Below are 24,590 nucleotides of genomic sequence, written 5' to 3' on the forward strand. Positions count from 1 at the left end.
ATTGGGTTTAATTAGGATGGTTTCCTGCTGGGCTTTGGTATATGAAGAGGAAAATCCTGTGGCACACTCGTGCAGTTATGTTGCATGGTTCATTTGTCTGAAACCTGTAAATGAAAATCCGAGTAGTGAGGATGGCTCCAGATGTTGAGTTTGTGTGTAGATTTGTGTAAATTTATCTGTTTGTCTACAGAATGAATCAGTTGCACAGGCATTCTGAATACCTCGGTGTGTGCAAGCATGTCTATAGAAGACATAAGTCCTTTTATCTGCAAGTGCTTACACTCCTTTTAAACTGCTTTCCCAGCCCAAGTTGTTCAGTATTAAGCGGTATACTTACACACTGAAATGGAGCGGACCTACTGATGGGTAGTCATGCCATCATACCTATTTTGCCAGGGTTTTAGGGATGGAGCAGAGCGCCCTAAAACAAACAACGTTGTCGGTGATTTTTTAGAAAAACACATCGACCTACTGAGCCTCACTAGCAAAGTCTGTCTTGTCTACTGCACCCACCATTATATTTGTTACTCCTCACTGGTCACAGTGCAATATTTGACAACAGCTTGACAACAGTGTTAGTCCTGCCTATGTTTGCAACTGTATGGGATTTTCCTGGTACGATAAGTCTCACAAAATATCACAATGTCATGGTATTACAGATTTTTTATTAGAATTATCAGTCAGAATGACCCTAAAAGGAATGAAGAAAGGGTTAGTTTTGTTTGGACGAATATTTTATCACTATAATTTTGACTTAAAACTATTTCTTTTACATGGACGTATGTGTATATAATCTCACTTTTGAAAATAACCAAAGTAAAGGTGAGATTTAAAGGTGAGACCCTAGTCCTGCCCATGGCAGTGATTGTTCCAAAGGAGCGCATTGTTGTTGTTTTTTAAATTTTAACCAAGAAACCACTGTTTTATGTCACAGTGCCAGACTAGAATCAAACAACTCACTCAGCGGGCAGATTCAAAGGTTCGGACCCAGGCAATTATTTTGAGTCACTCCTGTATGCTGTCCTGCTGCAATACTTAATAGATCATCAAATATGTGTGAATCTGCAGCTGAAAACAGTCTTGAATAGTCCTGTATAAGTAACATTTGCTTAAAAACTGCAATGCCCATCTATATTTGAATTTTTCTAGCCTTAAGAATCAATTAATAAGATGACACAAAATGACGCGTTTTAAAGATTTATGTCGTCAGCAGGAACCAGCAGACTCATCTTGATCGCCCCCCCCCCTACTGACTGGCTGCAGTACAGATCATAAACCCTGACCCTCCACGTTGGATGGGACATGGGCCAAACTGAAAAGTCAAAGTACACATTGAATAAAGATGTTTTCTATAACTTTGGTAGTTTTTATCACGCAGATGTATTTTCAAGTGGAAGTCTTTCCGATAAGTTACGTTCTAATGTGTTATTTGATGCTATAAAAATTCCATCAGCATGATTGACAGCTGTGTGCGATAAGTGTGCTCACCATCAGTGCTGCTATTCTTGACAGGTTGGGTGGCTGGGTGGGAACTTGATACTGCGGAGTCGCTTCTGTGCAGACTCACGATGTCACCAGCACAAGATGGTAGGATGTGCAGCATTGTCATCCATCTGTACATATGTATTTTTTGTGTGATCAGAATCGGCTTCAATGGCATCTGTCTGTTAACAGTGCCGTTAGTCCTGATCTTCTGACACATTCAGGATTTATAGAAACAGTTTTTCATATTTCATGTCGATTGCTTTGCATTTTGCAATTACAAAATCTGTAATTACAGACTATTGTTGTGACTAAGGGCTTTACAAATTAACTTGACTTGTGTTAAATTGGTTTCCTACAGTGCATGAAAATGAGTATGCTTTATTCTATTTGTAAATAGGTTAAAAAGGAGTTTCCATGTTGAACCAGCAGCTCTTTCTCGCCCCCCTTTTTTTCCTTCCCCTTCTTTCCTCACTCTTTTTCTTTCTACTCTCATACTGCCTTCCTTAGTCTTTCCAGTTATTTGTACACACCTTGTCTTACTTTTAGTGTATGTAGTTTAATTTGTGAGAGTAACAGCACTGGCATACAAATACTGTGTGCTTATGCTGAGCCAAATTCTCTTTAGTTATCTGTAGCAAAGCTGAATTGAGTTATCTCTTTGCATATTTGCAGTTTCTGTTTTCTTTCTCTCACAGTCTTCCGCTTGGTTAACTCATGCACTTATGTTTTCCTCAATATTTCCTCTGAAGTGCACCCATCATTCTTCTTTCACATTGTATTTATTGCATACCATTTCTTTTTTCTCCCAGCTGTACTCCTTCCATATTGTTGCCACATTTTATTCCTCCACAGCTCATATTTTACACTTATCATGTTATCTGGGCTGGTCTGTGACTCACAGGCTTGTGTCATAATGTGTGTATCCATCTCCGTGTGTGTGGTGTTTTTTCCTGTGCTATATATGCGCTATATATGCTAGTTGGATATCTTTCTGTGGGTGTGCCAAATGTGCAGTGTGGTTGCTGATGCATTTTTAACTACATGTGTACATATGTGTGGATGCACAAATCTATGATTGTGTGTGTGTCTGGGGGGCTTATTTATCTGGCTTCTCTCTCTCTTTCTCTCTCTGTTTGTGACTTCCACTGTGCAATTTTCCGAATGAGAGAACTTGGATTGCATTTTATCAGGCCTATATGGGCTTTTGCATTTTTTTGGTTTGTGTGTGTCTACTTTTCTTGAGTTGTTGTGTATGGAACTTCTTGCAGACCTGTGCTCCACATAAATGTCATCCTTTAAATTAAAATCTTGATTTAAGTGGTATGAGCCTCTTGCTGAGCTGAAGTGAACCTGATTTGGAGAAATAATTGGCTATTTTTAAATGAAGTTCTGCATGATTGCAGCAGCTTATTTCAAAACTTTTGCTTTATGTTTTTTTTCTATATTTAAACAAATTATTTAAACCACTTGTCTTTTAGTTTTTGAAGGCAGACAAATCCCCCAGTAACAATATAAAAAAGTTATTGTATAAATAATCTTTTTTCATGAAGTGATTTTCAAAACAGATCTACAAAAAACTTTACAAGTCAACAAAATAAAACAACAAATCGTAAAAACAAGTTGTAAAAGAAAACTAATTAAAACATGATGTGTAAAAACCTGTGAAATAAAAGAAAATTTAAAAATCAGTAAAATCAGGAAAGACTCTTTGACAGAAGTAATGTTTAAGAAGGGATTTAAAAGAGATCCCTGACTCAACCGGCCTCATTTCCTTGGGCAGATCATTCCAGAGCCTCAGGGCCCTGACTGCAGACTCTCTTTTCCCTTAAGTCTTCAGCTGAGCGTCTGGAACAGACAAAAGACCTCTGCCTGAGGAAGTATGCGGTGGTGCATGCAGTACTAAGAGGTCAGAGATATAGCCTGCAGAGAGGCAATGAAAAGCCTTAAAAGTAATTTGTGAAATCTTAAAATGTATTTTAAAACAAACTGGGAGCCAGTGTAAAGAGGCTAAAACTGGATTGATCGTGTCATAATATCACGTGAAGTCTAGAGTTGCTGTGGAATCACTTTTTTTGTTCAGGCTAGAAAAGAAGCTTTTGCACTAATTCAGGCCTGGAGAAATGAAGGTGTGTAAAAATCCCTGTGTATTTAAAGTTTAGATGGGTTGTATCTTTGAAATATTTCTTAGATGATAAAAAACATGATTGCAGGAGATTTGTGGCATGCTGCTCAAAACTTAAATCACTGTCAATCTAGATGCCAAGAGTTTGAATATGTAAGTTGATTATATTACTAATTGTTGAAGCAGTTAAACAATAATCATAATTATGTATTGAGAATAACCTTTCATTTCCTGAAGCGGTATAAAGATAGTGCTACAGGGGGAGGATGATTTGTTACCCACATCTAGAGTAGATGGTACTTTCCAAGGTCACAAAATAACATATGTATGCTGCTATATGGTGGGCATTTGTTCCAAGATGCAGTACCTGGAGTAAACAGATAAGAGTGAAGCACTGAGTATACTGTAGATACATGTTCAAGTGTTGTGTAGGTGTGTGAGTGGTTATTCAGGGTTCGTGGGGGCTCCTGGGATTTGACTGTTTAGCCTTCTGGTTGTGTTTTGGGTGCAATTCAAAGCAAAACCTCTGATTAGAGGAGCCCACTGGAGAAATTCAATGCAAGCTCATTGCACTCACTGTAGGTTCAGGTCAGGTTTCCATTTTTTTACCATACATCACAATACCAAATGAAAGTGCTGCATATATCACAAAGGGGTTGTGTGGATGCAGGGTTTTATTTGAAGGGTTATAATCAAGTGAGTTCAAAAGTTTGCAGCTGGGTTTAATTTCAAACCAGGTTCTGAGTCAGGCACACTGACACAGCCGAGTCAATATAGAGGTATGGAGACAGGCATCCGGTCAATACCTAAGTTTAATCAAGCAGCATGGTGTCTTCGAACAAACCCCAACACATCAATTTTACACATCAATCTAGACCTTATGTGGAAGAGGGCTCACTTACACAAGATCCCAAGAAGGCCTTAAAACATGGTGCAAGTTCAGACGCAAGTCAAAGGCAAATGAAGAATGAATCACACGGGATATAAATCTACTGCTAATATGTTTTGAAACTTTAAAGTTCATAATGCGGGCAGTGATTACAAATCGGGTGTTAAGTTTTTGACAACTGATGGTTAAAACCTGCTATTATGTAAAGTATATGTTAAATATTAACACAAGTGTGACACTGATGATGAAATAATTAGTCGATTTATTCATTATTAGAACGATATCAAAGCAATTATTTCACAATTGCATTAATTGGTTTATCCATGGGTGGCCAACCATGTGCCATTGAGACCCAACAGTTTGCAGGTTTCACCTCAGTATCTTTTTAAATCAGTAATTATCACCTTTTGAAGGTGGTTTGCTCTCCATGATACATGGTTTGCCACCCCTTTCATTAATTGTTCATCATTTATCAAACAAGAAATACCTTAACGTAATATGGATATAAAGTACAATATAGATTTTTTTTATTAGAAGTTGAAATTAACAATATGTATAACTATATATGTATATATATGTATATGTATAGCAACCTTTTTGACTGCAATTATTAACAATCAAACCCCTTTCTAGCTTAGCCCCAACACTAGCACAATTGACAACCACCAAAAACACATTAAAATGCAGTGTTTAAGACTTAACACAAAACCTCTTAGCAGTGTCCTTTTTTTTTTACTTTTTTTTGGGTCATAATCTATCTGTATATTGCAGCTGATGTGACAGTGACCTAAATGTAGTGTTTATAGCATGATATTGCCATGGGCTGGTGGTGATGTTTTAATGACTGACTGGGGGAAGCTAATGAGCTGATTGTTTTCCTTCCTTACTGTAACAATGCTTTCATAATATGTAATTAATGTATATATTGTCATACGTGTGCTGTCAGTTTAGTTTGATGAGGATTTTAGGACCTTGTTTCCATTGTGTACTGACATTAGCGGCATTGTCAACACCGTATGCATTTTACTGTACTTATTTTTTCCCTCTATTTGTTTCTCTCTGTATTTATTTTCTCTCTCTCTCTTTTCTGTCTTCCGCCTCTTATCTGCATGCACCGTCTCTCTCCTCTCGGCCCTTTCTCATCTCGTTCCTCGCTGCCTTCTGGACGCCGGAGTGATTTTGCATTCCTCTCCTCACTCTTCCATCTGCTTCATAACAAGGAAAGCAGGAATTAATTAATAGGCTGATAGTGAGGCCTGAGAAAATGGGGGAGAAAGCGTGCTGAAAAGGAGAGGAAATCTAATCAGATAGGATCTGGTCTTTGTGTGTGGGTGTCTGCTGGGGCTATGTGTATGTGTTGTCCATATTTTACATCTCCCTCCTGCCTTGTCCGCTTAAGTCTAAGTTTCTCTTCTTTTTATTTCTCTGTTTAGCCAAAACAGGTCTTTAAACATATTTCTAAGTCCATTTTTTAACCTAATTGAACAAACAAGTACTTCTTATTTATCTCTCCTCTTTCCTCTCCATCTATCAGTTTCTTTGCTCACGTCATGTTGATAAACTGTGATTAATATTTCCCCCCTCTCTTCATCCCTTTCTCCCCTTCCATCTTCGACCATGTTCTGTTTGCATTTGCGTATCGAACAGGCAGCAAAGTTTTTTGGCTGTCAGCTAAATTGATGTCAAAATGCCATCCTCATGCCACGATGATTCAAATTTCTTATTTCCTTTCCTCTCTCATGCAGACATCTCATCCCTCTCCTGTCTGTCTCTCCATTTCTCACAACCCCTCGCCTCTTCTCTTTCCTCTGTTTACTGTCGAAAGCAGTCTAATGAAATTCTTACAAAACAAGATGGGAGGCTGGATGCCGTCCTCTCTGCCTGCCTTTTGCTTCATCTTTGTTTGTTTTTCTTTCACTTGCTCCATTTATCGTCCTTTCCATCTGCCCTTCATACTCTTATTTCTCCCATTTTCCTCTGATTTCGCTCTTTTGGTGTCTTTTCTTACAGTTCCCATTCTTCCTTTTCTCCCTCTAGATTTCTACTGTTGTCTCGTTTGTGTTCATCCATCCTTCCATTTCCCTCGCCATCCATTGCTAACACTTTGTGTTATTTTTCTGCATTTCCATTCCTGCAGGCCCCACTTGGAAGTACATTGGCCATATTTCCATTTATTTATTTAGACAAGAGTTTGTGTGTGTGTGTGTGTGTGTGTGTGTGTGTGTGTGTGTGTGTGTGTGTGTGTGTGTGTGTGTGTGTGTGGTGTCTGTGTGCATATTTGGTAGACAAGAGTCTGCATTAGTTTTACCGAAATGAGAAATACATTTCTGCTTTGCTCTTTACCACTAGCCCTAGAGCCATCTTGAAAAATGTATTTACCGGAGACGCGGTTTGTGTCTGAACAAACCCCACTGCTGAGAAAACACACACACACACACACACACACACACACACACACACACACACACACACGCACACACTCTGAAACAGTGCTGACTAACACTCGGCACACACAAATGAAGTTATAAAATCAAGTGTTCACTTCAAAAGGAGTAAATGTTTTGCATTTCGAGGCCACATGTGGGAGGTTGGGAGGGGGAGCTGGAGACAATGAAAGATGAAAGGACGAGAGGCGGGAGCAAGAAGTGAGGAGAGAAGAGGAGAGGATTGAGAAGATAAGCAATGCAAGGGAATTTGTATTAAGGAGAGGATGAGAGTGAAATTAAAAAGCAATAGAGGGGAATAGGATTGATCATACTTTTAATTTACTGCTTCTTTGTGCTCCTCTCTTGCTTATACTTTCTATGTTTTGCTGCAGTGTCATCTTTGGTTGGGTCTCAACTCCAACACACCCCCACCCCCCCTTCAACTTTTCCATTCCTCGATTTCCCCTCATTCACCTCTTCCACTTCTTATGCCTGTCATATTAAAATAGTTTTGACATTTTGGGAAATAGGCCTATTCACTGTCGTGCTGAGCGTTAGATAAGAAGATTGATACCACTCCTATATCTGTCCATTCAATATGAAATTACAGCCAGCAGCCAGTTAGCTTAACTTGGCAGAAAGACTGGAAACAGGGGGACAGCTGTAATGGTTCTGTCCAAAGGTAACAAAATTTGCCTACCAGCACTTCTAAAGCTCACTTATATGCTATATCTAATTTAATTCCTACAATATTCAAAGCCAGGCTAGCTTTTTCTCCCTGTTGACAATCTTTATACTAACTCAGGCTAACTGTCTCTTGGCTGTTGCTACATATTCAGTGTTCACACATGAGTTGTGTCAATTTTCTCATTGAACTCTCATCAAGACAGCATGTAATTATGTGCATATTCCGAAGTTGGCACTTTTCCTTAAAGCTCTCACTCCGTCTCACTTTGCCTCCCAAAATTCTCTTTAAAGATGAACTTCTTTCTGGGGCATCCCAGTACCTCACGGTGTAGCGCACATACTATTAAAGGCTGACTTAAAGTTCTGTGTGGGCTCTACGCACAGCCAAAAAAAAAAACATGGGCAGGCTGGTTTTTATGTCACTTTGTTGAGATTCTGTAATTCAGAATACACCTAAAACACTCACAACCTAAAACTTATAGATCACAACTACGAAATTTGTCTCTTTTATAACTCACAATCGTGTATAGCTACACACTTTACTCCCATAAATACCACGCTAACCTTATTAGCATAACCATATGGCATTTTTCATGGCATAAGTTAGCCTAGAGGCTAGAAGTGTTTCCTCTGCTCATATGAAGCCTGGAACAAATACAACATCTAGCAACAAAATTAGGCTCCATTTTAACTCGAGGTTCACCAGCAAAATAATTGTGGATGTGTTTTTTGCATCGCATAAATTAGCCTGCTAGCTAGTAGACTCTCTGCTGCTCTTAGCAGAAGCCTGAATAAGTCACACGATGGATGTAAAACGTTTTTTGTGGGGGATTTATGTTTTAACAAGTTACTTTTATTTTACTGAGGGAAATGATTTTCAGCTTACAAAAACAAACAGGAGGTCTGTGTCGCCGCAACATATAGTTACATTTCTGGGGAGGTGTACGTCAGATTACGGCAACAGCCTGGGATTGAGTTTGGCCCCAGGCCCTTTGCCGCAGGTCCACCCTCTCTCTCCCTTTTCATATCCGTCTATCTTTCTCAATAAAGCATGAAAAATGCCAAAAAAATCATAAAAAATTAAAAGACAATAAACCTGTTTTCTGCAATCCCACATCCTCCTTTCTCCACTTCCTTATCTCCTTCAGTTCTGAGTCATTCCTTCCTCCTCACTCCCACACTTTCTCCTTCATCCATCCCCTCTTTATCCCTGTTGTCCTGCTCTCCCATTCATCCATCTTAGCCATTCTTCCTTACTTCCCACTGCCATCCGAACTCCCTCTCTCTGCCTTCCACCTTTGCTTCCTCCCACCGCCTTTTTGCCTTCTTTCCTTTTGTCCTTTAAAGCGACGCCAAATCCAATCTCTTCCACGCTCCCACTTTTCCCACTCTCTCATTCAGTTTAAGCATCCAGTTTTTTTATCCTCCTCCACACTCTCACTCCCTCTGCTTCCCCTCACTTCATTTTTTGCTCTCTTGCACCGAGTTGGGAATGTATAGCTGTCATCTTGTCTCTTTTTTATTTATCTCTCAATCTCCTCCATCCTTGTGGATTTCAAGTGTAGAGTATAATATTTACTCTACCTTGCTGCCTGTTTGTCATATTTTCTTGACAGTATCTTCATTTCTTATGACCACAACAAGCTGCCTTCTTCTGCTCACTATACTCACTTTCTTTTTCTCCCTCTCCCCCTTTTAGTTCTGGGCGCACAGCCACCCTCTTCTCCCTTGCTAACAAGCTCCGAGTGAAACGACTGAAAATGATATGCAATTAGTACTCAGCCTTCATGCTCTCGGTGTGTGTGCGTACGCACATGTGACAGATTGAGACAGGGTTGGTGTGCTCACTGCTGAATGTGAACCCATGTGCTTACTGGACTAATGCGTTTTGCATGTACTGAAATAATGTAGGGACATATACAGTGAGGATAGGTCCTGCGTGTCTGTGCATGCATGTGTGTAAAAAGCTAGTATTATGAGTGCTCTCTTAGACATTTATTTCTGCCTATATTTATATATGCATCTAGATGAGCATATTTGAAATGTATTAGAACAGGAAAAGAAAGCCTAAGTTTGTGTGTGCAGGTTCTCAACCTTCTGCCATAGGTCAGCAGATTATACATCCTCTGCTCTGATCTCCTCAACCCTGGCAATCTAACCGCATGCATAACTCAGATAACTCATTTTAATAGAATTACATTTTAATGAAACGTTCATCGCACTCTTGACTTTGGAGATGACCTGCAGTAATTCTGTGATGGTCCTCTCTTTAAAGGGGGAATGTAAAGTCTTCCTTTGAAATGCATATCCAACTTTTTTGTCATATGGGAGTATACGGCTTCTTTTGATGATGGTATATTGGCACCAATTAAATTGTGCCAGGAGTTATGCATGTTGTTTAATTACGACATAGGTTTTAGTAAATTGGCCAAGCTAGGCCAGCAACATTTCAATACTGAATAAGCTGAAGTTTAAGTTAAATTTCTTCTCATATAAAAAACTCAACTCATTTGTCATACACTTATTCCTTATATTTCTTCATATGGGATTTTTTTAGGTGGTTAAAATACGTTTTGTTGCTGACCCCTCCACAACACTAGATTGCTTAGCTTCCATGTCGGACTCCAGGCTGCCTCTTCAAACTGGGGATGTTCTGACTTACATCTACTGTTTTTAACATACTGTCAATGGATAAGTATCCCATACAACCCCAGTTCAAAAAATCTGAACTGTCCCTTTAATATTGATGTCATAATGTGTTGCAACAAAATGTTCAGTCAGGTTTAATTATGTTCGACTGTTAGGATTGGATTTAACTCAGTTAAAACATTAGCATCAGAGGATAAACGATGTGTGCAAGGCATTGACCCTGGACTGGAGATGAAAGGGTTTTTCTCATCTTTGAGGCAACTTAGTGGAAAAACTGTTAAACTTAAATTTAGAATTTTGTCAAGACCATGGGAGTTATTGACTTCATGTCCTTAAAGTGGTGCTTTAGAGCTTTAGTGTTATTTTTTTGACCAGGCCTTTCCTCAAAAACATGAAGCCAACTGAAGACAGACTCTGACATTTAAACTAACTCTGACATGTAAACTTTTTTAAACTAATTTTAAAATTACCAAAGAGAAGTTTGTGCTCAGCCATATAAGCTGAAATATAGGATGGTGTGCAGAGGTGTGTGCATATACTTTATGCCCCAGACTCTTTAGTTTCAGCCGTCTGCAGCGTCCATGGTGATATATTTTACCCCTATATAAAATACGTGTCACTTGGAAAGGGAAAGATTTACACTGCTTATCCCACAAAATACTTCTCAGGTGCTGCTATAAAATCTGGCTAATATAATACTTATGGGAATGTAGCCAGCGCTGGGCTGTAAATAATTTGAGCCTCCATGTGGTTCTGCTGTCTAATACATGTATCTCTGAGCAGGTTGGCGATTTCATCGGAGCGCAAATGTAAGATATTTACAAGCATATCGGAAGCCTTAAGCAAGGTTGCTGCATAAACAGGAGGACCAAATGCAAAATGATGTATTTGGCTTTGAGGTAAAGGTGCTGACAGAATTTCAAAGAAGAGATTGAGTGAGTAGGAATATATTCTATGACACCTGTGGGGGGTTTCCATTGTTCTTTTAAATAGTCTGAGATCAAATCTAAACTTGGCAGCTATTCAGAAGCCCAAAGAAAGGCCAAGGCACAACATTCAGAGAAGCCAGGAAGGAAAGTAGACATGCAGTATAAGCCTTGGCGTCTTAAAACATTTATTATAATTTTTAGAAAAGAATACATTCACACCTCTGACACTAGAACCTCAAAGTGAGCCAAGACAATGACCAGAGACATTAAAAAAAAGTTGAAGGCAAAGAATGGATGCTACAAATATATATATATATATATATATATTTATTTAAGAATATTTTTTGGGCTTTTTATGCCTTTATTGATGGACAGATTTAGCATCAAAAGGAGGAGAGAGGGGGTTGTCATGCAGCAAAGGGCCGCAGGTTCAAGTCACGGTGACCACACAAAACATGTTTTTGACCTTAACTCAAGAATTCATACGCTATAACAAAATTTAATACAAATAGCTAATATGATAAAATTATGTATTGACTATTTTATATCCAAAAGGTCAGCTTCACTGTGACGTCATAATGCTCTTCAAAAATACCTTTTTGGCCCGTTTAATGCAATAACTCAGGAACAGAAGGGGAGATATTCAGTCAGATACTGTTAGTGACACAAATGGTGGGTAACCATCTTGAAACTGTGCTTAGATCTTCCGTGCTGCGGGGTTGAAGATATTTATGAAGCATTCACGTTTTAGAAAATATAGCTTATTGCAGAAATCTGAAGCCTTGTTAACTGTCATGGCTACATGTGAGTCAAGACAGACATGGATGTAAACTGTAACTGAAACTCGATTAACATGAAACATTAGCAAACAGTTCTAATGACACTTTTTAATATCTTTGCTGACAAAAAACCAAAGCTAGAACTTACCACAGTCTTTTCTGGTCTCCTAGCATACTGGAAAAAAGGAGTCAAATTTTCTACTTTATTCCATTTGGCTTGTTGTAATGTGATTATTTGCTTATTCTGGGAAATATGCAGTACTAAACCTCAATATCACCCGAAATGACCCGGGCCTTTAGGCACGTTCTGCATTAGTACAAAATTGTAATCTTGAGGCTCTGTACTGTAGATGGGTTCCGAAACAAAATCTAGTTTTAAGACCTTATTATTTCAGTTTATGTTGTGCTTACATGCTGCATATGCCTAAATAAATTTCAGTTTAATCACATTTTCAACAACTAATTGACACAGCAAACCGTGGGCCAGGTAGTGTTGCAGCTCAGGAGGACTTCTTGGTTGCTGGAGGCTTTAGGCAAAATATAATTAAACTGCCATGTGTAGTCTGCAGCGTGCACAGTGCTTGATGGATTCTTACATGATAGGGTAAATGCACAATATGGAGAGAGTCTGAGGAAGTCGGGGCAAACAACTTTAAGATTAGATTCGTGAGTAAGCAGGTGAAATAACTTTTGTCAAGATTAGTTTTGATCATGGATAAATACAAAACTTTGGAATGAGTCTGGAATTGAACTTCCACGCTGCTTCTTCAAAATCAAACTCTCTTTTTGTCCTTTTCCCATAATCGCTTTCATAGTAAAGAATTATATTTTTCACACTTTTTGTGCTCAGGGGACATGTATTGATTATTAACTTAATAAAAAATGAAAATATAACCGTAAAAAATAAGCTTTTGGAACCATTTGCTGGACATACTATACATCCACAAAAGATTAATTTAATAGGAAATTCAATAAAACTTAAGTTTTCTGTTTTTGGTATTTTTATCTCATTGTCAATTCAGTTGCTTGCTGCAAAAATGTCTTTCTCAGTTACAAGTCATCATTTATGAATGCGTGTTAGAAATCTAAACAATAAAATATCAGTTTGCCTCTCGAATCAAATAAAACTGCTTCTCACTTCTACATTTTTAATCGATGATTAATTCCTTTGAGTTTTACCCTACCTGTGCTGCCCTATATCCTCTTTCACCAGTAAGTACATCAGATGAAATGAAATGAAAAATTCGTACAAAAAACATTTACTGTTGACTTTAATGGTTTACTTTAATAACTCTGTACACACCATGAATTTTTCAATTTCATCTTATTTTATCGGCATGACATGTAATTACATCTTTGTTGCAAGAGTGTAAAAGAACATAAGCGGATAATGAAAAAAAAGGTTTGGCAATTGAAATACAATCTGGTGGTATACAAATAAAATTATAAGCAGGAAAGTAATATCAAAGACAATCATTCAGTCCTGTGTACCTTTGCATCTAATGTTTCGTACACAACGTATACATCCAGCCTGATCTAGTCTTGTCAGAAGCTCCATACTTGTTTATGTATTTCATCATATAATATAAAATAGCACATGCTATCAAGGACCATTAGATGTGTATAACTAAGTGGTTATTAGTTTCCATGGTTTTTTCCTTCATCTTCATCCTGCATGTTTTTGTACTTATTTATTAATATAGTTTATTTTGCACAGTTATCTTGCTACTTTGCTATCCCTTTGCTGCTGCAATGTTGAAAATTTCCCCACTGTGGGACTAATAAAGGATTATCTTATCTTATCTTATCTTATCTTATCTTATCTTATCTTATCTTATATAGTGACTTATTTGAGTCTCTACTTCAGTGTCCAATTCATTGTATGAAGAAATATCTGCACTGATGGCGATATTGCCTGACTCTGGCTCTGTACAGATGTTTCGGGTCAATCCTCATCACTGTCTTTGGTTAATCCTCTATGTTCCCAAACACAGAGTTTTGCCAACTGTTCCAACCAGCGGCATTTATCACACTGAGTGTGAGCATCATCACATTGAGTGTGTGTACATGTGCTGTAGTGCATTTCCTATCGCCTTTTTTCGCTGTAGGCACATCACCCTCATCCTCTTCCTGTGTAGCTCGGTCTTATTGTGGAACTTGCTAATGATACAAGGGACTTTTATTCTGTAACTGGCTGCACTGAGGGACAGATGTTGCTGCAGGCTCTTTAATTTGTCTGAGTCAAATTAGTATACAATGAATTCTATAAACCCTCAGGGGTCCTCATTCAATCAGTGTTGCCTTATGTTTTCAAAGTAGAAGAATTACATGGGTGGGGGGGCAAAAAACTAGGCCAAACTTGATTTATATGTAATATATATATATAAAGTCCATGCTTGGATGCCAAGTGTTTGACTCTCGACTCAGGAAATGTTCAGTTGGTCTTGTTTGCCACTGAAATGTGTGTAACTGCATACTATTAAAGGACTTCCATTTCTGTGAAAAGGGAGCCATTAGAATACTAATATACCTCCTCAAGTTGGTGTTTTCAAATTTGGATACTTAAAGGGCCAACATTAGACATGGCTGGAAGCATTAAGTTTCTGATTGTTGTCCATCTGTCTCTCCGTCTGTCCATACCATTCTTGTGAATGCAGTATTTCAGGAATGGCTGTGAATTTCTTCACATTTGGCAAGAACATCCACTTGTTTTTTTTTTTTTGTTTGTTTTTTTTTAAGACTGTGGTGGTGAATGGTCACTTTGACCTCATCTGTCTCATTCTAGTGAAGACGATATCTCATGAAGGCCTTGAGGGAATTTCCTAGAATTTGACACAAACTTCCACTTCCATAAACTGATAACTTTAGGTGGTCAAATGTCAATGTGACCTCACAAAACATATTTATGGCCAAAACTCCAACTCCAATCCTGACAAATTGCACACACAATTTTTAGTCTGACATTTATACGCCACCGCGTCAGGGATAATCGTGACTACAGGCATTGTGTTTTTGAGTTGTCCGTCCCTCTGTCTGTGTGTTTATCCGTCCATCTGTCTGTCTATCCCATTCTTGTGAGCGCAATATTTCAGGAACATTTTAAGGGTTCAGGGTCACTGTGACCTTGTCTGTCAAATTTCTTGTGAAGGTGATATTACAAAAACACCTCGAGGAATTTTTTTCCTCAAGTCACAAATGTCCTCTTTGACTTTAGGTTAAAGTGATTAGATGTAAGATTTGTTTTTGGCCATTATGCAAGAATTCATAACTTAATTATGACAAAATTTCACACAAACATCTAATAGGATAAGATTAAGTGACATTTTACATCCAAAAGGTCAAAGTTCAACATCACAGTGAGATCATAATATTCTGCATAAATCTCTTTTCTGCCCATTATTCAGCGCTGTAAACTCATCAACAGAAAGAGAGACACCTGGTCTGATATTGTATTGGTCTTAGGTGCCCACCCTTAAACTGACTGCTGACTGTATTGATCTTCTGTGCTGATGCGTTAAAATGTGTGTGAAGCATCCATGTTTTAGAATTTGTAGGTTTTATGCAGGAACATTTATATTTGAAGCACTGTCAAGTGTCACGGCTACAATTCTGACATTAAGCTTCAGGTTATTGTTGTTGCACCATGTGTGAAAGCTCTCCATCAGTCCTCTGTACTCCTGTAAAAATCGTCTTTAAGGGAAGACAGCATGTCTAGCTCACTGGAGTCACACATGTCAGTATAGTTTTAACTTCCATTCGTCAAAAAATACACCTCTTATATTACATTTCTGTGAAGTCTTCACTGCCTATATTAGTCTGGACAGACATGGATGTAAACTTGCCTGGTTGTTGCTCTTATCATTTGTCCCACTTTAAATGAATGTGCAAATGCTCTAAAAAGTGCTTGGGCTAATGAATAAACTGAGAAGTTATTATTGAACAAACATTTTTTTTTAAAATCATATTTCAACTTTAGTAGTCATTATTATTGTCTTTGTTTAAGTTGGAATTCACTCAAGAATTGATGAATAAAAATAATCAAAAAGATAGTCAGAGTAAATGATTAAGCTGAAACTTCTAGGTCACTTAATTTTCAAACATTTTGCACTTGGCAACAGTACATTTCAAACAAGAGAGTAGGGAAGGCAAAAAAATGCATTTTTTCATGCAGAGACCATAAAAGCGCTCGTAAATCTGAGTCTGGAAGCAAACTGGTATCCTAATTAAACGATAAAGCACTGGGAAACGGAGAATCATTTCCATAACTTCTGTTGAGGTCATAGCTCATGAAGTTATTCATTTCATCATGTCCTTTTATTATTTAAGGATGCGAGCGGAACTGTCTCATTCCAAAAATCCCAACATATTCATGAAACTGTAACAAAAACATGACGTTAGCACCAATCCAAGTTATCAAGATTGGATCTGCTTATTCCACCAACACATTTCACACCAGGCTGATGCATAATTGTCCTTCTGTTTGGCCAGAATGTGAATACCATCTAATTGAGACATTAAGGAGACGGAAGCCAAGACGGTGTCCAAAATCTGAGCCTGTTTGCTAATGTGCGCGCCTTCTGTCTCTCATTCACCCTTCAAGGCGGCGAGGCTTCCAGGTTGTCTGAGTGTGTTTATGTTTGGCAGCAGATCGGATGTGGGGACACAGCCGTTAGAGAGCTATGTGTCCCCGCCCTCTGTGTCCGTCTACTGCTGCATTTAAAATGTGTCCAGAAAACAACGATGACAAAATACTTTTATACATTTTGGCTGTACGATAGACTGTGCAAGGTCATGAAGCTTAACCCATCAAGTCTCATTTGAGCTTTACATTTAAATAAATGCATACAGATGAGCCAAAATTGGTGTTAAGGGTTACGACTCATGGAAATGGAAGAAAATAACTTCTCTCTGTCCCTCTCACATTTAAATTCTGTCTAATATTGGGTAATTGCTGAATAAAAATCTGCATAATGCACTCCGATGTGTGTGTGCGGGGGCAAAAAAAACCAAAAAAACATTGTTAAATATAAGTGAATAAAACGCACTGTACATGTAGGCAGTGTGCATGTTAGAGTCGGTGTGTTTGTGTGTTGCTGTGCCATGTATTTATATAAAAACTCATTTTTATTTGGCTAAATTTTCTTGAGGACTTAAATTAAGCCCCCAGCAACACTTTTTAGTTTTTTAGCCAGGGTTTACATCACAGTGTAATGCTTTGTAGTTACTGATAATGAGCATATCAGTACAGTATATACTACATAAGCAGAGGTTTACTTTCTCAAACAATCTTGACTTATTTGTCATATCACAGTGACTTAGTGTGAAGCAGTTTTGCATTAGTCACTGCTTGAGCCTGGGCTTCTTTACTGTACAGTGCCCTAAGTATGTACATTTGTCCATGCAAGCAGAGACTTGCAATTTAAAAAATGTTACTGTTTAAGACCCAAAAACACTGGTCCACCTGCCTTTGAATTAGTGCATCTACATATCCTTGGACCTAGCTGATTAAGATACTCTTGATGGCACCTTTTAATCTCTAATCAAATGAAAGTTATGTTGCTAATTAGTTGTTTACATACATAAAACTGGATTTTCCATATCCTGCGTCCTTCCCCAGTGACTACAGTTTTGGAAGCATCAATTTCTAACTAAAGTTTCTTTTGTTTTAATCTGCTTTGTTTTTGTCATTAAGAGGAATCCATGAGGGATTGCTTTTCTTGTCACGCATAACTGATTCATTTGTTCAAATAAAAAAATCCACATACTGCCTATTCTGATTTGAGGCCAAGAATAGCTAAAGATGTTTATATTAAATAAACGACCTTACTGATTTTTTTTAAAACCTTGGTAAAAGCAGAAAAGATTTTCTCCACAGTGACATCAAGAAATTAAAGGTTATTCACACCATATTCAGGCCTTCAATCAATTTATTCATGTCATCGCCTCTCTCTCTTTAACAGTGTGGACCTGGTGCATGCCCAGCTGCATGTGTGTGAAGGCCGCAGTTTGCCAGAACTGTCCCTGAAACAAGATAAGATCAGGGTGAACGGCTGTGCCATACAGTGTAGAGTGACGACTGAAGACCCGGCCAGAGGCTTCCAACCAGACACTGGGAGGATTGAGGTAGGATTCATTTTAAAATGACTAGAAGCCGTAACCAATCTATGGTCTGGGAGACCACATGCAGACAGCAGAGCAGTTTCTCCTTTTTGAAATGTCACTTGTAAGTGTAGAGAAAGTCTGCAAGCTGAGTTGATTTCATGTAAATACAGGTGTACTTGAAAGTAGTTCTTCCCAACAAGGAGCAGAAAGTCGACTCATACTAATCAAACCTTGATACTTCATACAGTTAGTTATTATTGTTGTGGCATGCCAAACATGTGACCCATCTTTTTTTGTGTCCCAAGTCACTGCTACAAATCACACCAGCTAACAGTGCTAACAATGTCAACAGAGCTGACAGAGCTAACGGTGTTAAGGTGGAAGGGGTGGGATCGGAGGATGAGCATTAAGTTGCCATGAACGTTGTTGCACCGCCACCATGGGCTGGGAAGCAGTTATCAGCGGTAACTGCCGTATGAGTGCAGTGTCGAGCGGCAGCGATTAGCTCGCCAGGATACACACACAGGGACTTGCATGCACTTGCATGCACGAGCTCCCGTATTGGCTACCGTAACAAAGAACAGAGAAGCTTTAATTAAAACACACACAGAGGGAGTGTGACTTTATTCTCTGCACAGGATGCCGTTAATCCACTTTATCTTTACATGGCACACAGTGGTTTGCTGCCATATTAATACTAAGAATGTTGCATACAGCTCCTTTTAGTGCAAAATTTCAAACTGTGCTCCAAATGATGGGCTGTTTGTCCTGTCCCCTGGGCTTTCTCACAGTAACTGGCTGACTGTTTTTGGATGTCAACAGCCACTTGGTCAATTCCTGATTTTATCTTACTAAACACACTTTGTGGTTTCCAGTAAAAAGAACAAAAAGAACCAAGAAAATAACAGTTTCTCCACTTAAATTTATCTATACCACTTAGCTGGTGCATTGAATATTCTTGGCATATTCTTCCTCTTAACTAAGTCCAGTTTCAACATTGAGTGGTAAAATGCCAGGTCCCAACTGGAAACAATAAGCTCTTTGCTTCGAAGATTAATTCTGCAACATAATTCTCTCTTCTAATAATCATGCAAAATGTAAGCAGTTTTAGTCCATATGTTGTTTTCACTTGGGTTCCAAAGAAAAATGGCATCATATTGAAGTCCTCTTTCTTGCCACACGTACATGCTCTGTGCAGCATACATCCACATTTGAGAGCTTGGTTTTGTATGGTGGTGTATCAACCACACAAACCAGCAAAGGAGAGCAGTGAACTGACCATGTAAAGAGCTGAGTGTGGAGGGTTGATTTTCAGTGGGATTTATAGTACGAGCATCTGTTTCACATCCATAACGGTCATTTCACTCAGTGTTGATATCAAAAATAGCAGTTACCTGAGCTTTGTGGCAATGGGAGATAATAGAATGTCTCCATCCAAGTGTGTGTACACATGTGTTCACAGTCATAGCTGCAGAGATCAACCAGCGCTGGAATTATAAGTCTGTCACATTGATCCATGTAGTTGCACTGCAATTATGAACATACATATGAGGTCTGTAAGTGGTATGACGTTATTTTCCTGTGTGTGTGTGTGTATTTTTGCATGACTGAATGTTCATCTGTATCTCTCCATGAGAGGGATGTACATTTAGTTCTATTTAGTTTCTAGATTTATTTATCTTCAGCATCTTTGTACCTCCATGCCAGCGATAGCCGAGGCCGAGACATTATGTTTTCAAGTTGTCCACATTCATAGGGCACATTCTTCTGAACGCGATATCTCAAGAACACCTTGAGGATTTTTTTCAAATTTGACACAAACATTCACTTTGACTCAACGATGACCTGATTACCTTTTGGTCATCATAAGTCAAAGGTCAATGTCCCCGTGGCCTCATTTGTCTCATTGTTGTAAACACAATATCTCAAGAAAACCTTGAAGAATTTTTTTTTTTTCAAAATTTGTCACAAATATTCGAGTAGACTCAAGGATGAGTTGATTAGATTAGTCCAAAGGTCAAGGTCACTGTGACCTTGGATTGGTCTAATTTTTCCTGAGTGCAATATCTGAAGATGTCCTCAAGTTAGTTTCTTCACATTTTGCACAAATGTCCACTTGGACTCAGGAATGAACTGTTTCTACCATAACTCAAGAGCCTTGCGTGCCCACCTTGAAATTGTGATTGAATAGATCTTTTGTGTGGCTGGGGGGAAGATATTTGTGCAACGTCCATGTTTTCACAGACATGGATATAAACAGTAAGTGCAACTTGACTGGTGCATGGAGGCATACAACCACGTGGAGGTGTATCTAGTTAAATGTTTATTATGGTAATGGCTATGGAGATTGTGTTTCCATGTGCTTTGTGTGTGAGGACCAGTGATTTCCTTGACAGTGTTTACACTTCAGAGGACACATTTGTCTACATATGAGTGCTCTGTGTGTACATCCACACGCACTGTATACCTGCACCCCATACGTGCCATTTCTCATCTGCTCTCGACAAATGTCTTTCTCGCTGATGAGGTCTGATCCCTGGATGCTTCTCGCTGTCAGGTTCTTTTGCCCTTCACCCTAGACTGTACACCCACCTCTTCATCGTCTATCACTTTTTTCTCCTTCCTATCCTCTGCCCCCCCCTCCTTTAATGTGTTTCTTGTTGCTGATTCTCTATTAGCTTTTATGGGCCTTAACAGTGTCACAAAGTGCCTTACAAATAATTAAATGGTAATGAAAAGCAGTTTGAATCAATAAAAATGGCACATTAGTTAAAACAAGGTTTAATAAGAATAAAACAGCAATTTGTCAGAGTGAAAACAAATCAAACCATGTGTTAAAGATAATGGTGATAATGGCGTTTTTGACCTCAGCAGAGCACAGCACTTAAAAAGCCTTGGGGCCTCGATGGCTGTGGCTGGGTTATGTTTGGTCTGTAGCCTAGACTCTGCTAACCGTGGGAGGATACTGCTTGAGGGGAGAATGAAAGGGAAATTAATTCTTCAACAGTGCAGAGAAGTTAAAAAAAAAAACAAGTACATGATGTGCACTCCTTCAGCATCCTGTCAGAAATCTGCAACCTCTGGCTGAGCAAGTGTGTTCGAGCCAACCATGGAAGCTGATCAATAATATTGTCGTCATTTCAAATTTACTGCAATTGGGAAACTATAAATTTCGTAGAGACCCTCTAGTTTCTTACCGTTTCTCCCCTTGTCACGGACGCTGTGAATAAAATACTGCCATTGCTGCCTGGTGACTTAACACAGCGCTTTTTGACTCCTTGGATGTGATTGGATTTGAGTTGCACTGGTGGCTTTCCAATCAAACAAATCATCTGTCTGTCGCTTCTGAGCGAGGGAGAGAAATAAATGGTTGTGTTGCACACGCAGATTTATTTCAATTGAATTTAAGTCCATTAATTAATCCCCTAGGGGTAGTTGTTTTATTTCATTAACAGTTTATGTGGCTCAGTGATCGCACCAAATGTTTTATTTTAACATTAACCTGATAAATCACCACATTCAGATGAAACATTTATCTGACAATTTTGTTTTTATAGCTATATTCAAATCAGTGGCATACATTTCAGATTCACACCTGATTTGGGGATGCAGGCCCAAAAGATGTAAGCTATTGAGATAACATCCCCATTATGTGGCATTCTCACTTTCAGGGTGCATTACTTTTCAGTGTGAAAATAGCTGCTTTCACTATAAATCATCTGAGAGGAGCCAAGGAATAGCTTGTGACCTTTCCACTTCAAGGACTTTCTTCCTCGTCTCCACTCCATGTATTTTCTCTTCAGCTCCCCCTGCATCACTCGATTCTTCCTTCCCACATACCATTCATCTTAAAATAATGTACATTTTCCCCACATCCTTACCCTCCCTGCTTTAAGAACAGCTTCTCTCCCTCTTATCATCCTCATATCCATCTCGCTCTCCTTTCTCTCATCCCTCTATCTGTTCCCCATCTCTGCTCTCCGCCTCTTTTTTCCTGCCTTCCTATGCCGTTTAGCCGCGCAGCTGAGCTATGAAATGTGTCAACAGAGCGACAAACTCCCCCTCCACCATTACCATGCAATATAAATGAACCAAACACAATCAACACAGAACAGCGAGGATGGAGGAATGCTGCGTTTGAGGGACAGATGAATAAATGATTACCCTAGGGCTGAGACAAGGTCAGCAACTTGAGTGACGCAGTGAAAGGTGGACAGCAGGAGGCTGAGATAGTCCTCACGCTATGGGCATTTTGGTCACTTGAGGCACAACTTGAATAATTTCCTTTGACTAGCGGAGATCAATTCAGTGCCATTTTCAGAGTCGATACAGATTCCCCACAACAAGATGCCCAAATCTCAGAGAAGCAAATGGCTGAACAGCAGAGTTTGAAGGATGCTGCAGTGGCATCAAACTTTTAACCAAAACTCAAGTGCTGTTGAAAATGCAGTGATTTTCTTAGTGTGTTCAACTCTGTAAAAGAGCAGCTGTGTCAACAGGAGAGGGCAGGAGCCATACACTGAAATAGAAAGGCTACTTTTCCCACAAAGCACAAAATCAGCCATCCTGTACGGAGCACTTGAGTGAAAAATGCTTTCCTATTTAAGAAAAGCATGAAGAATAGAGGAAGCCGAATAGAAGGAGAGATGGGAAATGGGGTGTTAGGGGACGAAATAGTGCAGGAAAAGAGAAGAGATCAAATGGATAGAAATAAAAGAGCTCAAGAAATCCAAAAAGGGAGGATGAACATGTAAAGACAGATTTATGGATGTGTGTGAATAAAATAGAAGCAAAGATCCAACGGTTCCAATCAGCGATGGGTACATCCTTATTTTGCATCTCTTTGACTTGATTTTCTCTTGTGGTGATAAAGTATTCAAAGGAAACAGGCAGAAAGACTTTCTTCCTTTTAATAGAGCTTTCAGAGCAGGTGAGGAACTAGGGGAGGAGAGAGACAGAAACAACACAGGCAAATGAGGTTCGCTGAAAGAAATGGAGCAGTGTTAAAAACAACCATTACTCAGCTTTTATTTAAAGGTCTGACCCACAATTGCAGTGTCGCGACCCGTGCTGTTGCATTACGATTGTCTAGTGCTGCCAGACAGTTTACTATTCTTAGACAACTTAATGTTTTTCAGTCAGTTCACACTCTGAATAAAGTTTAACACTTAGCTGGTGAAAAGAAGAAAACTGCACTCACAAATAAGGACTGAAATTGATGCACACACTTAGTTTCAGGATTGTCCAGTTACTGACATTGATTTTTTTATCATCTGATGACAAAACTGTCTAAATCTATGGTTCACTTAGTCTTTGCTCTGGAAATTTCTATATACTGCATGTTCTTCATCAGAGGAGTTTGCTCAGTTATCAAGGAACTGTAATGCTCAAGATATCTGTGATTCAGTGCACCTTAATGATGCCTGCATCTCCTCATTTATTCCAATATGGCCAGAACATTGAAACAGCGGGGGTGTTAACACTGAGAACAGTTTATATGAGTTGTATAATCCGTCCTTAAGTCACTATGCAGTGTGTGATATCTAATAGGCTGGTAGCTGCATTGTATTTCATTTTCTCACCAGAACCAGAATGTTCCCCTACCAATGAACTCCCCCAAGAGCCAGTGCCCCTTGTGTCTACCAAAGAATATTCATTATAAGGGACTATATCAAAGTATGCATAAAACAGCAGAATGATGACAGGCACATTTTTACAGCAAAAGTTTTTTTTGTCTGTTTTTTTACACTTAAGAATTCCATTTTAATGTCAAATGTTAAAGGGCAAAACCATGATATTTTTGGGCTGTTGTAGACCGTAGGAATAACATGTATGAATTTTGAAAATGGGCGTTGTTCCCCTTTATAAAAAAAAAAAAATGATAGAAATTAGAATAAATTTTCCATGTTCACATAAATATTAAAATAGTGTCATGCAATCCTGAGAAGTGGGAAGGAGGAGTCGTTTTGAATTGGCAGCTCTGTAAGTAAGAGCTCTGCTGCTGCTCTGGGAGCAAAACACCGTCTGGTAAAACACTGGAGAAAGATTTGCACTGGGTGTAATCATAATAAAATATCTTAGCTAATAGTGACAAGTAGTTTTTAGTCTCCACAGCTGTGAATGAAAAGCGAAGACTACAAGTATTGACTATACTGTCTGCATTTTCCTTAAAAATGGTTGTTTCATGAACTTCACATTCATAGCTCTTTAAATGGCATTACATTCATTTGAAACTGTTATTGAAAAGATAGAAAGAATACTTTAGGAGGTGGAGCATCACATATGTTTAGGTCAAGAACACAACAGCAAGAGAAGGGTACATAAATAAAAAAAATACAAAGACTTAGGTGAAGCGAGGGATGTAGGGGTGGGAGGGGAGACGAGGATGAGGAGTGATGGATGTCACAGGACGAGGGTAGCGGCAGCACCTGTCGACAGAATGACAGGGAGGGATGGACTGCATGCTTTGGGATCAAGCAAGCAGGGAGGGTAAGGAGAGGTGGAGAGTATTAAAGCAGCACC

General features: G+C 38.9%; 1 protein-coding gene across 2 annotated transcripts in view; it reads left to right on the plus strand.

Moving 5' to 3' along the window:
* The window catches only part of pcxb (pyruvate carboxylase b), a 356,057-nt gene that overhangs the window by 97,689 nt on the left and 233,778 nt on the right, over nucleotides 1-24,590 (plus strand). For both annotated transcript variants that reach the window (XM_042512173.2, XM_042512174.2), the window contains exon 11: nucleotides 17,927-18,089. In XM_042512173.2, the coding sequence (XP_042368107.1) occupies nucleotides 17,927-18,089 (163 nt within the window). The remainder of the gene's footprint in view (nucleotides 1-17,926; nucleotides 18,090-24,590) is intronic.

The sequence above is a fragment of the Plectropomus leopardus genome, chromosome 23 (assembly GCF_026936395.1).
Source record: "Plectropomus leopardus strain MGB_pleo_1.0 chromosome 23, ASM2693639v1, whole genome shotgun sequence".
NCBI lineage: Eukaryota > Metazoa > Chordata > Actinopteri > Perciformes > Serranidae > Plectropomus > Plectropomus leopardus.